We start from the raw sequence: 19,277 nt of genomic DNA on the forward strand, positions 1-19,277 counted from the left end.
ACAACAGCTCAGTAACGAGTGGCTTCCTGAACCCATATTGAAATTGATCTAATATTTTGATCTGTACCAAAAAGTCATATAATTGGTTCAGAACAATATTGTCCAAAAGCTTTACAAAGAAAGGCAAAGAAGAGGCAGCCCTGAAGACATTATATTGAGACATGTTCACTGAGGCATCTAGAATTAGCAAATCTCAGAATTAGCCAGATAAGTTTCCCCAACCAGGAATGCCCCTGAAACGCCCCTAAATTATTCCGTTAAAGTTTAGCAGAATAATGATTTATCCTGCAAAGATTTAGCTGGATAAGTGCCACCGCTATTCAAACATAAACATTTATCCAGATAATTCAATAGATATCTGGATAAATAAATGCCTTTGAGTATGACCTCATTAAGTTTAAAAAAGTACCAAGATGTGACAGAATGATAAACAAGCCCACTACCAATAAAACAGATAAAGAAAACAAGAAAGAGGAAAGGAAAACATTCCAGCCCATTTAAAATCCTTTTTGGATTATAGTTCATATGGTATTTATGCCGATGGAAACTGTAGAGTGGAAACTCACCTTGATTAAGAGCCAAAGCAGGCGCATAAACCACCACGCCAGTATAAAGAATCTGAAAAAGACAATGTTATCAATTTCTATAAAGTTTCGCAAACGATGTATTGGTTCCAAACATCACCAAAAGCTTTAAAAGATACCATCTGGTTAAGGACAAATTGCATTCAGTTTCACAACAGCTATTCAACTGCATTCCATTTCAGAAATTCCTCTCCCCATAAAATGTAAATATAAAATTTTATTTGAGGGCTATTTCTGGTGGTTTGTGTATGCTGTATCTTATAGATATGCTCATTTCATTTAAATTATGCGAAAGTTGTACATGGGGGTTAAAAAAAACAAAACAGAAACAGAGACAACGTCAGGAGAGAAGGACTACTGTCTGTCTGCGCTGCTGTCACAGGTCTTACTCCATCCCTGCTCTTCTCCCCTCCCTCCACCACTGAGGCTCCTTTGTATCTGTCCCCAGCATGTTTCAAGTCTGCCACTGTATTTATAGTTTCAAAGCTTTACTTTGGAAAGCTCATCCTACATATCCACTGCCAGCTCAATACTTCGAGAAACAATGTTTATTTACCTCAGTTTTATTGTGTTTTTCTAAAAAGCCATTTCACATTCTACTTTAAAGGTTCACGGCCTGTTTCTTCCTTTCTCCTCTCTATGAAAAATCTTTGACTACTGGCCACCTGTGATTTCTAGGATCATATCTGGGCAGCTGTCTTGCTGTTAACTAGAGCCAAAATACAAGATATGCAGATGTAGTGGTTCCTGATTGCCAGAAGGGAGCATCATTGTCCGTGAGGGGCCAGCTCAAGGACAAGAGGTCATCCTTTTTTGCATGATTGTCTTGATAGATTGTACGCAGGGACTGTCTCTTTTTTTTTGTATAGCGCTGCATTCATCAAGTAGTGCTACAGAAGTGCTAGGTGGTAGTAGGATGAAACTGAAGGGACGAGGAATGTGAGAAAATAATTTTTCACTGACCTGGTGGAGGACACCAGGAACAGACATTTCTGTTCCTGGTGGAGGACACCAGGAACAGGAACATTTCTATTACTACTGTTGTTTTTAATGTTATTTGTTATTAGTATTTATTCAATTTTCTCCAAGTTCATGTTCCTGTTCCATGTAAGACACACATGTTAAGTCACCCCAATGTTATATGTAAACCGAAATGATTAGCAACATTGTTGCTAGAACTTCGGTATATAAAAAATGTTAAATAAATAAATAAATAAATAAATAAATAAATAAACAGACGTCCAGCAGAGATGATAGGAACCAAAACAGTGGCATTTCGGAAATGGGACCCGGAGGGGCAGGAGGAACTGGATATTACTCCTGCCCTCTTTGGACTCCTACGACCTCACAGACGTGGTACGATGTGTACAGGGAAGGTGGGGGAATGAGGAAGGCACAAGGGGGGGGGGGTTGATGTTTTTTATTGCGGTGGCATTGTGGGGGGGGGGGATTCTGTGGTGGAGGCAGGAAAAGGGGGTGGGCGTTCCAAAATGAGAAGGAAAACCCAATGAATTTTACCAGGTTTTTCTTTTTGTTTCCTTTTTCAAACGTGCAACAAAAGAGTGTTTTCACTGAGTTTTTCATGGTATTTTGAAAACCAGTACATTTACTTGCTATTTACAAATTTATATTTTGCAAAGCTGGGATCATTGTACAGTGCCGTTTCAAAGTATTTCTTACCGTCTGAACTATGTAGATCAGGGTCGCAGCATAGCGGATAGTCTTGTCAAATCTTAATTCTAAATACTGTGGAGAAATGGAAAAATTAAGTGAAAAGCTCCTGCTAAGTTACCTGGGCTTGTTCTTTTTATCAGGTTTTGCCCTTTTCCTATCAATAAAACGAGAGGAGAGGGAAGAATAGTCTTGAATGGAACACAGAATCAATAAGGGTTTTTATTTCTTACAGAAGGAATAGACAAAGAGGACTGATAGACCAGGGTTGCCTAGTCAGTAAACAAGAGACCGAGAGCACAAAGCTTAAAATCCAACAGCAGAAAACACTCTAAGTCCAAGGCATCCCAAGATTTGAACATTTGCCTTGCATTCCCATTCAGCAGAATGAAATCAATTATTGGTGGATTGGCGGCACCAGTTGTTCACTTGCAGGTCACCAGGTGCTAACTTGGAAATAAAGGATATATATTTAGGAATAGAGGTGTACAGAGAAGAGTTTAATTTCATTATTCATTTTAAGGTGCACGCATGAGTGCATGCTATTTTTTATATCTCAACATACACACATAAATCAGGGTCCATGAGTACATTTTCACATGTAAAAAATGGGCGAGCTAGGGTCGTTCCAGGGAGGGGCCATTTATATCAGCAAGTTGCTATTTTATAAGTAATTAATGCATGTAAATGATGCACCTTACTCGTGTATATTTACTCCTGCTCAATCTCAGATCGTAAATATCTTAAAATGGAAAAATGATTGAGTAGGGGTGTGGGTGAAATGGGGAGATCTCAGGCTGAAAAGGCAGGAGGGTCCTTCAGAAGCTGCAGCTGGACTGGGTAAACTGGTAGACTAAACTGGTAAAACTGGTTCTTTCATTGGCACATGCATGTTAGAAAATCCCCCGATTTAATGCATGTAAAAGCCGACTTATGGGAGGGTAAATGCATTTAAATAATGTGAGTAAAGTCTACTCACTTATCTCTTTAAAATATGAAATACAAATATGCTGTTACATCATTTGCGCACACTTATCTGGCTAAGTAGTGCCTTTGCCACTACTTAGAAGGACAAATTTGAACTTATCCAAATAACTAGCATTTTTTTGGACTTATCCGGTTATCTTGCATAGCCAGATAAGTCTGAAAAGTGCTAATTAGATGGACAAGTAGTGCTTTTCAGATGTATCCAGCTAACTGCCACTATTTCGCTGCATAAATCGGAAGTTATCCGGATAAGTGCCGCTACTTATCCGGATAAGTACAAACTTGCACAGCTCATGGTTTTTACATTCCCAAGCATGTTTGCACACATATGTACTTGTATTTTATAACCTGTGCATATCATTGGTACACAGGTTATAAAATACTGTAGTAACTTTGCATGCGCCTATAGATAGGAATATGGATACACGTGAGTAGTTTTGAAAGTTGTCCTCCCTATTTGTGGAGGGGGTGTTTTGGTTTCGTTTTTCTTTTTAATATGTGCTAAAATTAAAAAAATTAAATTAAATAAAAATGAGCTTTTATTTTCTGTCATTTTGTTTTGGAAACGGCATAAAATGAAACAAGAAATATCCTTGATGTTTCATGTCATTTCAAATTGAAAGTAGATCCCTATCCAGGCAGTGGGAGAAGGAAAGACAATGGATAGAGATTTGTTTGCATGAGTTAACACAAACCCTAATGGGTTCCTCATGGCTACTTACCTTCCCTTGCCCCTCCCCCTCAACCCCCACTGTTGTATCAATATATATTAAATAACACACTGGCTTTAGTAAGACATCCACCTTCAGACTCAAAGGGCCCTGTTATTAAAAGTGAGCAAGCACAGTAAATCAGCCCTTTCTGCAGATCACAATTCCTAAATTTCAACAGCCACCCACACAAAAAAAAATCTGAAGAGCACAAAAGAAGTGCAAAATGGCCCAGATAAGCCCGTGCTCAAGCTTTTGTTTCAAACCCTTTTCAAAACAGAACCCAAAACATGCAAATCTGGAAATATAACTTTCTTATTTATACAAAATTGATCAGGTCTATGAATGGCTGTAATATCATACTAACATAGCAGATGACAGCAGATAAACCCCAATTGGCCCGTTCTGTCTGTCCAGTTTTTCCTGGGCAGACTGGGAATTCTTCAGAACCCCATATAGGTTTTGCAACCATATTCTTCCATAACAAATTGTATTATAATCACAACAATACCGTAAAAAAAACAAAAAACAAGCCGGATTAATTTGCGATTACCCATACTACCACAGCAGTAGTATGATTTTCTGAGCATTCGGATCAATTTTCCATACCTCATAAGTGCTTGTAATTCCAGATCTATAGAACACCGGCAGAAAGAGCTCAGCGGTGAAAATAATGACAAAAGTGTAGGAAATGCTGAAAAGGATAAAAGAGGCCCCATAGCGATACACTTCTGAGGGCGCCCCCAGAACGGTGACGGCCGACATGAAGCTTGCAGTCAGGGACAGCGCCACTGGCCCACAGGTCATCTGCTTCCCCCCCACCAAAAACTCCCTGGACGTGGCTTTCTTCCTTTCCTTGATGGCAAAAAAGACTCCGATGCTGGCCGAGACAAGAAAAAGAGCGGAAAAAACAACATAATCCCAGACCGCAAAATTCTTTGCCACTGGTTTTTCGAAAATGGACATTTTTTTTACTTTAATCTCAAATTTCTGTTCCTAAAACAAAAGTAAAAAAAAAAAAAAAATTCACTTATATTTTTTTGACTCCTCAGAGTGTGCAAATATGGTTTAGAAAAAAAAAATCAAATGCACATCAGCAAAACTCTTTTTAATGCATGTTCCCAGGGGAAGCGCACTGTCGGTTCAGTCTTTTCACAGGTAGTCCTCTTAAAACGGAAGGAGCACCAACAATTCGTTTCAGGTAGAACTTGGAACGAATTGCAGAGATTTGTGAACAAATTTGCCTTTCTGCAGACAGCGGCTGTGCTTGTAAAAAGTGCAAAGAAGGCAGAGGTGCATCTGTGAAATGTCGAGCCACGAACTAGGGATGCACCCAGGTACTGGGAAAAGTGGCCGATGGCAGAGGGAAACTAATAGCGCATTCCCTTTTTATCTCTCTGAACTTTTTTTTTTTTTTTTTTATTATTTTGAGTTAAACATTACTGCGAGTAGAGTGAAATAATGTGTACCTGAACTGCTCAGCAGTTTCTCATAATTAAATGAATGCTGTAAACCAGATAAGTCACTCGGGATGAAAAGGAAGAAAGCAGAGGCCTATGAACTTTAGATGAAATTAACTATAGATTCTGTATCTTTTTACATTCTTATTATTGTTGAAAGTTGGATAGTAGGAGAGCACTACATTGATGTTAATAAACTTCAGATTGCATCTGTAGGAGATTAAGCACATCCCACAATTTGCTTTTCGATGCAACACACTCCAGGTTGGTAGCTCAACTAATTTTGCTTTAAGCAGGAATTCATGGCAGAGAGAGCTTGGCATGTAAGGAAGTGCTTTTGCTGAAACAAAATGGGAACGTGTAACAAATTTTCCCCATTTCATTTAATTTCAGGCCAGCAAACATTTACTATGACGCTGGCCTTGTTCTGCCAGCGCCATTTGCAATAGTGGCAGCACTGGGACTGGAGAGACCGGGAATCGTTCTTGCACTATGAAGAAATTTTCAATAAGAGGGTCCATGGGGGAGGGAAAGGGGCCAACAAGGACTGGGGGAGGAAGAAGCTATGGGGAGGAGTTTAATGGCAGTGACAGCTTTGTTTTACATTTGTTTTTCATTTATTTTGTTTTATACAATTCATTTGTCTTTCAAAAAAAAAAAGAAACAAACAACAAATGAAACCAAACATAAAAGAACATAAAATTAAACAAAAAAATGTATGTGCACACCTGTAATGTTCTGCATTCAGGAGGTCTGAATACTCTTACCTGTTGGACTCTTTCATTTCCAGTGCCTGGATATCTACCAGACCACCTGCCCTGAAGACATCCCAGGATTTGAAAGAAGGATCCTTGGACTTCCCTTTCCTGCTGGCTCTATGCTCCATCAAGAACTCTATCTCCAAAACCACCCTCCCCCCCCCCCACCCCCATGCTGATATCATCCATGCCGGGGACAAGGAGGGTCAAGAGCCAGAGATGGATGCGGAAGATGCCACATGCTCTGTCGCATGCACAAAGGAGCTCAAAGACATCTCTGTGGCGCTCAACATCATTTATCCATGAGATCTTGCTATACTGCCTATGAGAATCTGGCATTTCAGGTGTTGTTCTTGAGTGGTTTCTCTCCTAGCTAAGTAAAAGAACCTATCACATTGTTATCTCTTCTAATCATTCAGACCTTGGAATCCACTGGCCCCCTGGGCTCAGCCTTGCCAGTTGCATCTATTAACATCTATTTGATTCCAGATATATGCCGACAACATCCAATTTTTCGTTCTTCTGTCTGCATCTTGGGCCTCCACCTCTGGTATAATCATGTCCTCTCTGTAGGGCATTAAAAATTGAATGATATGTAATAAGATGGCACTGAATTTAATAAACTTTTCAAAATTGCAATAATATATGCTATTGAATTCTCAATAGGTTTTAACCACATTTTGTACACTTAACGCGGGTGAATGGGCTTTTGAGATTTCTAAGGTAGTATGTGACATTTACATTTTCCTTTGAAAATTACCTCCAGCACTCTGGGGACAGGGAAATACCTCCTGTACCTGAATGTAATTCACCCTAAGCTAGCAATGAAAAGGCCTGAGCTAAATCCAATTAAATAACAGGCTGTGGTATTACGAGCAGGGGGCGGTGAGAGGTTGGATAAGGGGCTTGGTAAAGAGCTCGGAAAGGAAACAAAAGTGCTCTGATTTCTGTCTCCCTGCCCTTCCATCACTTTTTCCAACTGCACGTCCTATCGGATGCCGATGAAGAAAAGGAGGAATCTGCCTCAGGTTCAAGACCAAATGGAGCTCTAGAGCCCCAAGGATTTGCATGGGAGTAAACCATGGCGGAACCATGTTCATTGGAAGTTTTGCACGTGTTCAGCCCTGCAGAAGATTTATCACATGGTTACAATTTACAGGACCCCCTTTACAATGCAGAGAGATTGAATGGCACTTCTTGTCACGCAATGCGATACGCTCAGGACTCTCCAGGGTATGTTTGTTTTAAGCGCCATGCAATTCCATCAGAAAACAGAATGGCTAAAGAAGTGTGGTTGCTATTTTCATCCACTTGAAATATACAGAAATAAAGGTCAACAAAAATGTTGAGGGCGAGACCTTTTTATTGGACTAACAATACATTTCTGACTGGCCTTCAAGAGCTACACTGACTTTATCAGGTCAAAACAATAAAAATCATACATTTTTATAGCCAAATACTTCCTCCCTCGGATTTTTTCAGAGGGCGCAGGTACATATTTTGGGGAAATAAAATGCTTTTAAATGAAGGTTACTGGAAGCTGTTTAAACCTGGAGGTTAAAGCAAACAACCGTGAAACCTAACGATTCCAGTGTACATCACACTGCATGACAAGGAAAGTCATTTAATCTCTGCATGTAAACCATATAGGGTAAAGGTCCTTGTAAATTGTAACTACGTGATCTGTCTTCTACGGAGTTGTATACATGGAAAGTTTCCTTTCATCTATGGTTTTCTTCTATTCGGATCTCCCAGTCTAGTCTTCAGCTGTCGGGGTGGAAATTTAGCTCTAGATCTCCACTCGGTCTTGAAGCCGATGCAGATTCCTCCTGTTCCACATCATTATCAGAAACGAGCATCAGACTGTACACTTGCTAAAAGCGAGTGAGAGGAAGGGGGGTGGGGAGGCTGAGATCAGAGCACTTTTGTTTCCTATTAGAAGGCCAGGCATGCCCTTGATGGCAGGATGTGGCACTGACTTGATTTAGGTACATTAAGAGGTGCACGTTTCAGCTGGGGGAATGCGCACACAAGCCGGTCATGTGCGCGCCGACCAAAATTTAAAAGCCACCCAGAAGCGCGCATATCTCCCGCTGCCCGCACATCTCACTCAAGTTTTAAAAAAAAGGCATGGCCTGGGCAGCGCGTGGGTGTTTCAGGGCGAGGCCAAGAGATGTGCGCACAAATACGTGCGCACCCGCTGCCACATAACTTTACTTCTGCTATGGAGGAGGTGTTACTGTAAAAAAAAAAAAAAAAAAAAGCAAAAATAGGCCATTTCAGAGGGGGTTTAAAGGTTCTGGGGTAACTGGGGAAGAACAAGCTTTTCAGACCAGGGGGGATTTGGAAGACCTCTCTCAACACTGGGTGAACTGGTGGACGAACGCGTGAAATCGGTTACGGCATGGATGCCCACCGGTCTTAAAATACCTGGACTTGCGCGGTAGAAACCCGAATTACGCGCCTGGGTGCGCACACACTTGACACTGTGCTCACTTGCGCATGCGGCCAGTTTATTTTATGACGTGTGCACACGTTATAAAATAGCCGTGTATATGGGTGCGCACTGGCCTACACACGCCAAACTACGCCCTCATGCCGGTTTCAAAGTTAATGTCCCCCTATGTATTTGTTTGCATTTTGTAAAGCTGAAATATTAAGAAGAATAGCTAATGTGTATTTATTTTAAAAAACTTAAGTGCACCCCTTCCTATTTGCATGCCCAGAGTAAGGTAGAAACTAAAATTCAAATCAATAAAAGCATGTGCACAGCTGAATTCTGTAAAAATAATGGCAAAACACATTATTAAGCCCTGCAGAGACACTAAATTAAATCCACAAGCCCCAGAAACCAAAAGATGCAAAAAGAGGGCAAGAAAATGGGGCAGAAAGATATAGAAATAGCCCCAATTGATATTGGGATGTCCCTGACCTGATTAAGGGGAAAAAACCCAACCCTTTTCAAGCACACTTTGCTTTTTGCCTGTGCACATAACACCCCTAGGTTCTCCAGCAGGAAGCCTCCTTTGGTACAATGCAAGCATTGGGAACAGCAGGGCTGAGATCAAATCCAAAATACCGGTACCTTGGCACAAAAAACCCTAACCCATTTGGAGACATTACCTTCCCTGGCATAGCAAATCAGCATACATGTTACAAAATACAAATACAGCAATTTGAGCCAAAAAAAACCACACATGGGCAATTTAAATAAAAATAAATAATGAATACTTTAAACAGAAAAGGCTCGGCTACCCAGCCTAAATACAAAGTCAGGTCCAAAATAATAGAAGAAAAATTAAAGAAACAGAGAATAGCTCACGACCCCCAAACCAGTGTCACCACTGCCCCAATCCTTTACCCCCACAATTAACGCCACTGCCAACTCAGGTTGACGAACTGATGAGAGGACCTCCAGGTCATAGACTTTACGGCTTGTCCCCCATGCAACTAAACAAAGCTTAGCCTAACTAAATGAAGGGCCATAGGCTTGATTAAAGGGCCAAGTTTTTGTAGTTTAAAAAAAAGAGAGAAACTCACTTCTCAGCTTTAATTCTTTCAAGAGCCCATTCCAACACAGAGCAGGGATGCGCATTTGTTTTAAAATGAATGGTAAGTCAAACTGAATCATGCACTTTTGTTCTGAGTCATTCTACTCCACAACAAATGCACAATCTCTCCAAAAACTTAAAAAACAAATGTTCTGGTTCGTTCATTTTGGAAAATAGTGTGCTCCGTTTGCAAACAGTATGCACTGTTTTCCAAAATGAATAAAAACAAACAAAGCAGAAAGCCCATGAAATGACAAAACAAAACAGAAAATTATTTAGAAACAAATGTAATGAACTGAAACTAAGAACATTTCCCTGCACATCCCTGGCAAATAGCAACTGAAGGCTCTACTGCTATTCACAACTGGCTTGGCTTAGAACTGTGAGCTCAGAGACCACACCAGGAGAATACCTGACCGTGAAAAGCTTTGAAAATCACACATAAGGCCTTGAACCTCGCAGGGCTGGCAATAGGCAACCAATGAAACCGAGGTGAAACAAACTATGTTTCCTCAGGCTATACCCTGATGGTTGATCAAACCAAAGGCTGAAGAAAAATCCATCAGAATAAGTCTGTTATCTCACTATGGGTGCAATATTCACAGGTAAATGCATCTTTTATGCATGGAAAGACAGGTTTAGAAAAATGTCCCCCTTGCCCCAGTATGCAGGTAAATGCTTGCATGCTGTGAGTTGTGCACACATGCTTCTACCCTGGCGAAGAAAGGGGCAGAGTTTGGTCGAGGGAGTGAAAGTACGTGCAGAGATTTTATCCTTAAAGCTGCACACGGGGCTTCAAAACTGCCCTCCTAGTTACTAAAATAATTATGCTTGCTTTGAAAATCAGGCACAGCACAGAGGATGAGAAATGGTCTCATTCATGAGCCGTAGGAGGAACTCTCTGACGAACACGAAGACCTGGAAGACTTGGAGCTATGACACTCCATGGCGCGTCCTACGGTAATGCGAGCGATACAGCAGCACGCACTGCTGAGGATTCTGATATGAGCAGCTGCTGCACCCAGGCACGATTGCAAACTATCGAGATCAATAATCAAAACTGTCCGCGTTGGGTGCGATCTCCACGGGTGCTTTTACTTTGATGACCGCCCTTGGGGAAAAATTACCTGCAGAGACCGTGCCGGCTTTATCTGTGGGCAATTTTTTCATTGGAAACTCCAAAGATAGGTTTGAATAACCCTACCTACGTGCCTAGCTCCTCTCTCTGCCCCCTTCTCTCTGGAGATCAAAGTAGGCGTGTTTTCTTTTTACCCGTGGACAGGTTGTAAGGTAATAAAAACCCTGATTTCTGTAAGTAAAATACTCATTTACATTCCAACTTTTCTACCATATTTATTTGTTTTTCATAGTTTTTTCTTAATTGTTTTGTTTTTCTGGGCTTCCATATAAGAGGCCCATATAACCAAAGAGTGCAGAACTGTGCAAAGGCCACTTTGCATGCCAAATGGGCAAACAGCATGCTTTATTTGCACATCTACCATGCACATTTTAGGTATTTGCTTTGCAAATGGCAAAATGTTGCATGATTTTCCATGTATTCATTCACAGAGTCATTGCAATGCAAAACTATGCAAAGCAGCTCATTAACTACGAGCATAGGCATGAAAAAAGCTTCACAAACATGATTTTGCAAATGCTTTATACCTCAGCGAGCTGTAATTAACATTTTAGATTTTAAAAAAAATTTGTTGGCAAGCTGCACATGCTATTTTGCCTCTTAGGGTCCCGTTTATCAAAATACTCTTCTGTGCCTGCTTCTAAATCACAGATACTGGGGATGTGGCAGTATATGTCTTGAATTGATTCTAAGCTCTACCCAGCAGGGACTGTCTCCTATGTGTTTGCATATAGTGTTGCATAGCTACAGAGGTGTTACGCAGCAGTAGCAGTAAAATGGTAAAATAGACGGCTTTGCTGTACTTAAAAACTCAATCAAATGTGCAGATAAAGAGATCTCTTTAAGCACAATTCTTGGAATTTTTATTTTAGAAGTGCCATAAGACTTACGTGCTCATAAGTTTGTTTTGTAACAATCACAGTTCCTTCATCATTTAAGACAGGAGAAGCACCTGCGTGATGAGTTTATAACAGGCCATAAGGGCCATAAGACACCTTATAGCGTTTTAGTGTTTCCTTATTACCAAACTGTAAGGGAAGTGCATTTTGCTATTGCTTGACACAACTAAAAATGGTGGTTTAAAGCAGGGCTGGCGCGTCCATTAGGCGAACTTCGGCGGTCACCTAGGGCGCCGAAGAGCAGCCACGTGGTGCTGGCCCTGAGAAGCACACAGTTGGCGCCGAAACAGGTAGGGGGGCGCGACCGGGGGGGGAGGGGGCAGCGCAAAGGTTGCCTAGAGCGCCCAATACCCTTGCATTGGCCCTGACTCCAAGACCAAGATGGAAGTTCCATGTGGATTCTTGTACTGATGACGATATATAGCCCATATAATCCATTATTCTGCCACTTAATACTGAATCAGTGCCCTTCTGGTCCATAATTACTTTTATAAAGTGAAAGTAAGCTTATGTTGACTTTTAACCTTATGGCAGACAGAAAGAAAAATGGCTACCAGGAGCCTACCTGAAACCTAAAGATATATATCCGCATAATGGCCAGGTACTCCTAATTTAGCTAATGCCAACTGTGGTCCACAGCCACATATTTAGTTTTCAATCACGCTCCATTGTTCATGTAGCCGTTGTATACTTTACACATGTGAAGCACACTGACTGGGCCATGAACAGAAAGGGTTACTCACAAAAATGTGTTTACAGTCACACAGATTAGTTTAAGTGTCAAAATATCAAGTGATGATTAACAAAATAATGAAAAGACATAATGTAAGACTGCTGTAAACAGGCTATATTACAACTATAAGGTCTTGAGGTCAAACGCCAGTAAACTTTTACCAGAGATTTAGATTATTAACTTCATGTAACTCAGCAAACAGCATCAAATAGCTGGTCAGCACACGGGCTTAGACTGAAACTCTGCCTATATATTAAATGTATAAAATCTTTTAAAACTTGGCCAGCGCTATGGCTCATCCTGTATTGCTGCACACTATGGTGCAGGGGATCTATGTCCATCAAGGCTGGTCAAGCCTGGGAGCATTGCGAAGGTCACACGGGTGATGCGCTCAGGCCTGGGAAAGAAAGAAAGATGGCGGACACTGCTGTGCCCAAAGGTGTGCCTTGGTAGAGATGCCCCTCCAGCATGGAATGTTTGATTCATGTCATTCGAGTGAAAAAAAAAAAAAAGAATCAAAAACATTTAAAAAAAAAAAGGAATGACCCAAAAAATAAAATGGTGCCTTCTAAGGCCTCCCATCCCGTCCCTATCCTATTTATCCAATCCAGTGGGAATCCGGTGGCAAGGTTTATGCCAGGGCAGGGCCTTACGTAGACCGAGGCTGCAGTAGGTCCACCATGACCTCAGCCTCAGCTTATGCAAAGCCGCCTAGGCCGGAGAGCAGACCCAGGCCTGATGCAGGAGGCTGGGTCTCAACGTGGAGGGCTTGGCCTGGGCCCATTCCCGATACCATGGCCCACGCCAGATCCCGATGCCAGGGCTTTGACCCGGACCAAGGCCCAAGGCCAGGTCCCAATGCCTGGGTCTCAAGCCTATGGCCTGGCCCAGGCCTCAAAGCACTGTCAACACTGTTCTCTTATCTCTTCTTTAAACTGACGCTGTGCACCAGACTCACCCTGGAGTTAACTCCAGCACATTCACCCCAGGGGATCGCACAGCAATGCTGTACAATGTCATGAGGCCGTGGTGACAGATCTGGCTCCAGGCTCCAGTCTAGGCCAAGGCCAAGGCCAGGCCCCGGTGTTGGACCTGGGCCCTGGCTGAGCTCCAGGTGTCGGGACCCAGTCTGGCCCTTGGATACCCAATGGATTAGGTAAGTGACTGATCGGGGGGGGTTTGGGTCTCAGTTGAGGCATCGGTGTTGGCTCGGGCCCAGTTCGAGACTCCGTCATCACATTCAGGCCTAGGCTGTGGCCCCTGCTTTGGATCTTAGCCTATGCCCTAGGTGAAGCCCCAGCTTCTGGGCCTAGGCCTATGCCGAAGCGCCTGTGTTGCACTCGGGCATGAGCTGCAGCTCCTGCTTTGGGCTTTGGCAAAGCCCAAAGCGAGGCCCGATGCATGGAGGAGGTTGTTTTGCCCCGGGGAGAAAGATGTGCTTTTAATGAAGCCGAAGCTTATATGCAAGCTCAGATCAGATGGAGCCATGTGAAGAGTTTTTGAAGGCGATGTGAAGAGTTCCATGAAGGCTGGTGAAATTATTTCATCTATTTTTTTTTTTATCTTTACTGAGTGCAGCAAAAATGTTGGGGGTGGTTGACAAGTCAGGTATCCATGGATGGACTCTGGTTCTGAAGGTAGCGAAGCAAAGATGATCAGTGTGTGCTCCATGAACGGGCAACCTTGCAGCAGCGGCGCAATGCAAGCTTCTAACCCCGAGCGGAAGAAACAATTATTTACTTTGAATAGCACCTTAACAGTTTCCTGATTCACTGCCCACACTAGATGACTTGCTTCTGCAGCTACCCTGCTTTCCACTAGGGTTGAGAAATGTTCTCAAAATCACAGGCTGTTTTACTGCAAGCTCACATTACCTTCATCAGGCTACCAAAGCCAGAGCCTTGATGAGCACACCCTCATAAAGAAGAAAAGATAATTTAAAAAAAAGATTTTATTAAACCATGTTTACTTTACCATTTCAGATTTTTTATTCTCTTCATAGTTCCTTTCATAATTTTCTTTTTCAACTGTAGCTCTTCTTTAATTCTCTCTTCCAGTATTCGGCCATCTACTTATTTTTGCCTGATTAGAGTTGGGCCTTACTACTGTCCATTGTAGAAAAAAAACCAACACTTGTGGTTAGAATTAGGCTTGCTTTTTAACAAATAAAGACCTAGATTCATCATTTTGTGATAAATATAGCAAGAATAGTGCCCATAATTTAAAAAAAAAAAAGGGGGGGGGGCATGGTTAGGGTAATTTTCCTGGTACCGCTTCGCATAGCTATTTTACCACAACGCGCGTTAAATTTATTGCACCTGCGATATTTTCACATCGCACGCTGGGCTGCTGCTGGCAAGAGAGCAAGAGAAAGAGAGACTCTGTAGAGGATCATCGAAAAGTTAACTATTTATACCACTGTAAGAGGGGGCACTAGTAACTCAGGGTGAGGTTTTTGGGGTGAGGTGGGTTTTGGGAGGCAGTTTAACATGCACAGTCATATGTATGAACAGCACAATTACCATCAGTGAAGAGTTCATAATGCCCCATCTTACAGTAGTATAAAGAGTTAAAATAATCAGTGGGCCTCCACAGAGGCTCTCTCTCTTCCCCCCTCCCAAAACAGGACTTGCGATAAATCCTGTTTCAGCTGTAACACATAGCTATCATAGGCATAACGCTCAAGAAAAAGGTGTAGTTATTTGTGGCATTAAATCCCGCAATAGTGGGTGTTACGTTATCGCACACAACTTTAAACAGCCTTCATCTCCATTTTCTCCTACCACTTAAATACGTTTTTCAAATTTGCATACGCATTTTGCAATATGATATTTATCCTATGCGTTATGGCATTATCACGGGCAAGAGGGCCTAATAAACCAATTAATAAACCAAACTAAACTATGAAAATGAGTAAAGTAATCAAAATCAACCATGAAGAGGCTAATTTCCATAAACTCTTGGAGCCAGTAAGTGGATTTTAGGAGGCTGTTGAATTATTTAGCTGGACATTGTTTATTTGCAAATGTCATCATTCAGGGACATCATCAAACAGAAATTTAAATAACAGGGAAAGGTACATAATCTGTCTCGTTCACATTTGGCTGCGTTTGCAAATGACCTCACATCCTTACTTCCAACGAGGCCAACTTTCAAACCTATCCGTGCATCTGCATGTGAAAGTGGAGGTACGAAAATTAATGCTAGCGTTTTACAAACTGTGCGCGGCAGGAGCATCACGGTTTATAAAATACAGAATATTTCTGATCCAAATATACGTTCGCTTGTTTCAGAACGTGCATTTATTTCCAATGCAATACAGCACATACTTTCTTTATCCATTTTATAAACATATACATGTATATTTTACGCACAAAATAATTGTGACGTTGCTTGAATAAACACCCAAAATTAAACTTGGAGGCAGGTATACTGTTTTGAGAACAATTGCAGAAATACTTGGAATTACCAGTTTAATGACATCTCCGCCAGTTCACCTACTCCTCTAGAATTTCACCTTCAACCCCCCACCAGTTCACCCAAAAAATGCAGACAACAGACAAGCCTAATGTCACTTGCACAAGTCAATTAGCAGGTATAAAAGTGTAGGGATTTTCAGTATTGTGTACACAAAATCACTTCCAAAATAGCAATTACTGCATGTATTTTGAACCCCATCATGGAATGTCCCTAGATTGCTTCTTATTTTCCCCAGAAAAATATATGCATGAAGCTGAAAATACACAGATACTCTTGAGGGTTATAAAATAGTATATGTGCATGTACATGCTACTTATGCATGTATATGCTATTTTTCCCCTTTGAACATTCATCCAATAAATTCATAAGTACACATATGGGAAACATTTGACTCAAAGCCTCATTTAAACCTTCAGATAAACCTTATACAAAATGATTGGCATTTCATTTCACTTTCTGAAGATGTAAAGAAAATGTATTACCTCAATGCACATATTCAAGGCATGTCACTTGAAATAATGAAGGGTCAGAAGGATCCTTATCATAAACTCTTGCATAGCAATTTTTTTTTCATTTTTAATGCTCATAAATTCAGCATTTAAGACTCTTAGCAGTTTTCTCCAACATGCTTCAAATTACAAGAACACTCGAAACAATAAACATTCCATCTATCTCAATCAAGAATTTTATACTCTGCCATCTGATCCATAATAAAATCACTTACATAGTTACAATATGAACACTGACTACATTTGAAAAAGCCCAATGTCTCACTGACTTTCAGGATTTGTCTGAATCTCACTTGAACATAAGGAGACTTCTAAGAATAGAATTACCTTTTCTTTTTGGTCTCTTGTAGACCAGGTTGTGTTGAACAGGTTAAAATTTGGCTCAGATAATTATTTCACAGTAAGGTAGATCAATAGAAAGATGAGTCTCCTCAATGAGTGAAAACTGCTTCAAATATGTAACAATTCAACATAAGAACATAAGACCTTGCCATACTGGGTCAGACCGAGGGTCCTTCAAGCCCAACATCCTGTCTCCAACAGTGGGCAATCCAGGTTAGAAGTACCTGGCAAGATCCGCTGCATTGGTATATTTATTCATCTTGTAAATCGTACCGAAGACCTTTCCTGGCAATCAATACCAATCTCTCTTCCTTGCCTTGGTAGAAGCCTTCAAGAAATCAGCACTGTAGAGAACCTTCTCACAACCAATCGTTGTTCTCAATCATGATACTGAATAGCAAAATAGTCATACGAGAACTAGTCCTCCTCAGGCAATAATGACTGCAAACGTTTGTCAAATGAGGAGTTTAGGAGACAATTTTCAAACTTTCCAGATTGGGACAAAGCTTTGCACCAATTCTCAAAGTAGGTGCATACTTTAGCTTTGTAATTTGCCATGGGTACAAAGTACATGCAGCCACTTGTACCTGCTTTATATGCAGATAGATTTATGCTGGAAAAGTATGCATGAAGATCTGAGAGTGCCGCCTACATGTGTACGTTTCCTCCCCTGACTTAAACATTGCCCTCAGGGAACGCTTCCTCTCAAAGCAGCTAGGACCCAAGTTGCCCTACAATGTGCAGAGTTTTGGCTGTATTGAGGGTGAGCAATTTTTGGAGAGCCGATGAATAAGGGTAAAATGCTTTTTACCTCTGTAAATCACTTTGAAATTTGTTCTCCTTGTGTCTTCTTTCCATCAAAACTACTAGTGAATATTAATTTGATTCTTCTTTAACATACTTAAAAAGAATACAAAGTTACAGAGATGTGCATTTCTTTTAAAATGCGATGAAATGCCCCATTTCATTATGTGTCATTTCAAAACAAAAGAAAAAGAAAACCACAACAATATTTGTTGGGTTTTCCTTTTGCTTCGGAATGCAGAACCAGCCTGGTCTCTTGCTGCTGCCAAGCTGTCACCCTCCCCAGGACTGCCAAAGTGAAGAGAACAACTGCCCCCTACAACAAAATGGCAGCTGACATCAAGGCCGGCTGCCGCCATTTTGAAAATGAGACCTGGCAGGGTAGGAGCAACTGGGGATTGCTCCTGCTTCATTTCGACTTTTTGTGACTCATGGATGTTATAAGATGGGTCTGGTGAGGGGATAGGGGAAGGTCCAGGGAAGTAATTTTTGTAATTTGGTGGCACTGAGGGAGATGCAGTATAGCGGAGATGGGAAAGGGAACCCAGCTCTTTTGTTTCCTTTTGGTTTTTCTTCTCTTTGTTTTTTTTCTTTCATTTTGGTGTTGTTTCAACAACAACAAATAAATATCCAATACCACAAAAAACAAATATAAAAGGCAAACAAAATGAAATAATGAAACAAAATGAAAATGTTGCACCTCCTTACAAAATTAAGCTGCAGAATTTATTGCCAGAGAATGTGGTCAAGGCTAATAGCATAGCTGCATTTAAAAATGGTTTGCACAAGTAGGACATGTCCATTAACAATTTTTTGCCAGGTTAGACTTGGGGTTCGCAACATGGAATGGATCTATCCAATGGGATCTGCCAGGGACTGACCACTCTCAGAGACAAGATGCTGGATTCAACTGACCTTTGATCTGACTCGGGCATGGCACTTCTTACATTAAATGAATATATTTATGCTCTAGGATATGTATAAAATTGACATTTTTTAGTGCTGTAATTTTTAAACATGATAGATAAAGATACAATAATAAAATCTGAAATGCAAAATATATTCAAAACTGAGCTTTAATTTAAAAAGGTCTTTACTCCTCTGTGAATATGGCAAAACTCTTTTGAAGACAGAGCCCACTATATATCATACAAGTTAACAATTTCTCCTGAGTAAACAGATTGAACTTTGATTTCTCAGATGCATAATCATTCATTAATGATTACTCCGTGGTAGAAAAGGGAAACATGACAATAGGGTTTAATCTGAATATTGCAGTGCTAGAACAGAGATCTAATCAAATTATAAAAGCAGAGAATGGCACAAACAAGCCAAGGATTCTCCTGAGTGCAATCGAGTCCTGCGTGTCGCCTACCACATGTACACATGGTCTTGAGAAAATCATTTTCTGGGTAATTTTCAGACGGTCATCTGTCTGTAAAGTCCACAGGTCCTTTTTATCTGTGGACTTTGCATTGATTTTCAAAGTGAATGTACGCGCATCCTTTCACTTTAAAACTTGCCTGAGGAAAATTACCCGCAACTATTTATACCTGCAGGTGATTTTTCAGAGTAAAAATATGTGCCTAACTTAAGTATTCACGTAGTTCCAATACCCACCTCCAAGAATGCTTCCTCCTATTGCTTTGAA

At 41.0% G+C, this 19,277-nt stretch overlaps 1 protein-coding gene and 1 long non-coding RNA gene across 2 annotated transcripts in view; both read right to left on the bottom strand.

Moving 5' to 3' along the window:
• Positions 1–5,311, bottom strand: part of SLC5A12 (solute carrier family 5 member 12) — a 31,670-nt gene extending 26,359 nt beyond the window's left edge. The window contains exons 1-3 of the mRNA XM_029583122.1: positions 4,562–5,311; positions 2,265–2,330; positions 567–618 (exon numbers count right to left, since the gene is read on the bottom strand). Of these exons, the coding sequence (XP_029438982.1) occupies positions 567–618; positions 2,265–2,330; positions 4,562–4,918 (475 nt within the window). The 5' untranslated portion in view covers positions 4,919–5,311. The remainder of the gene's footprint in view (positions 1–566; positions 619–2,264; positions 2,331–4,561) is intronic.
• A 1,326-nt stretch (positions 5,312–6,637) lies between these two features.
• LOC115079502 overlaps positions 6,638–19,277 on the bottom strand; it is an 80,800-nt gene continuing 68,160 nt past the window's right edge. Inside the window, exon 3 of the long non-coding RNA XR_003853299.1 lies at positions 6,638–6,737. This is a non-coding gene — a long non-coding RNA (uncharacterized LOC115079502). The remainder of the gene's footprint in view (positions 6,738–19,277) is intronic.

The sequence above is a fragment of the Rhinatrema bivittatum genome, chromosome 17 (genome assembly GCF_901001135.1).
Source record: "Rhinatrema bivittatum chromosome 17, aRhiBiv1.1, whole genome shotgun sequence".
NCBI classification, from domain to species: Eukaryota; Metazoa; Chordata; class Amphibia; order Gymnophiona; family Rhinatrematidae; genus Rhinatrema; species Rhinatrema bivittatum.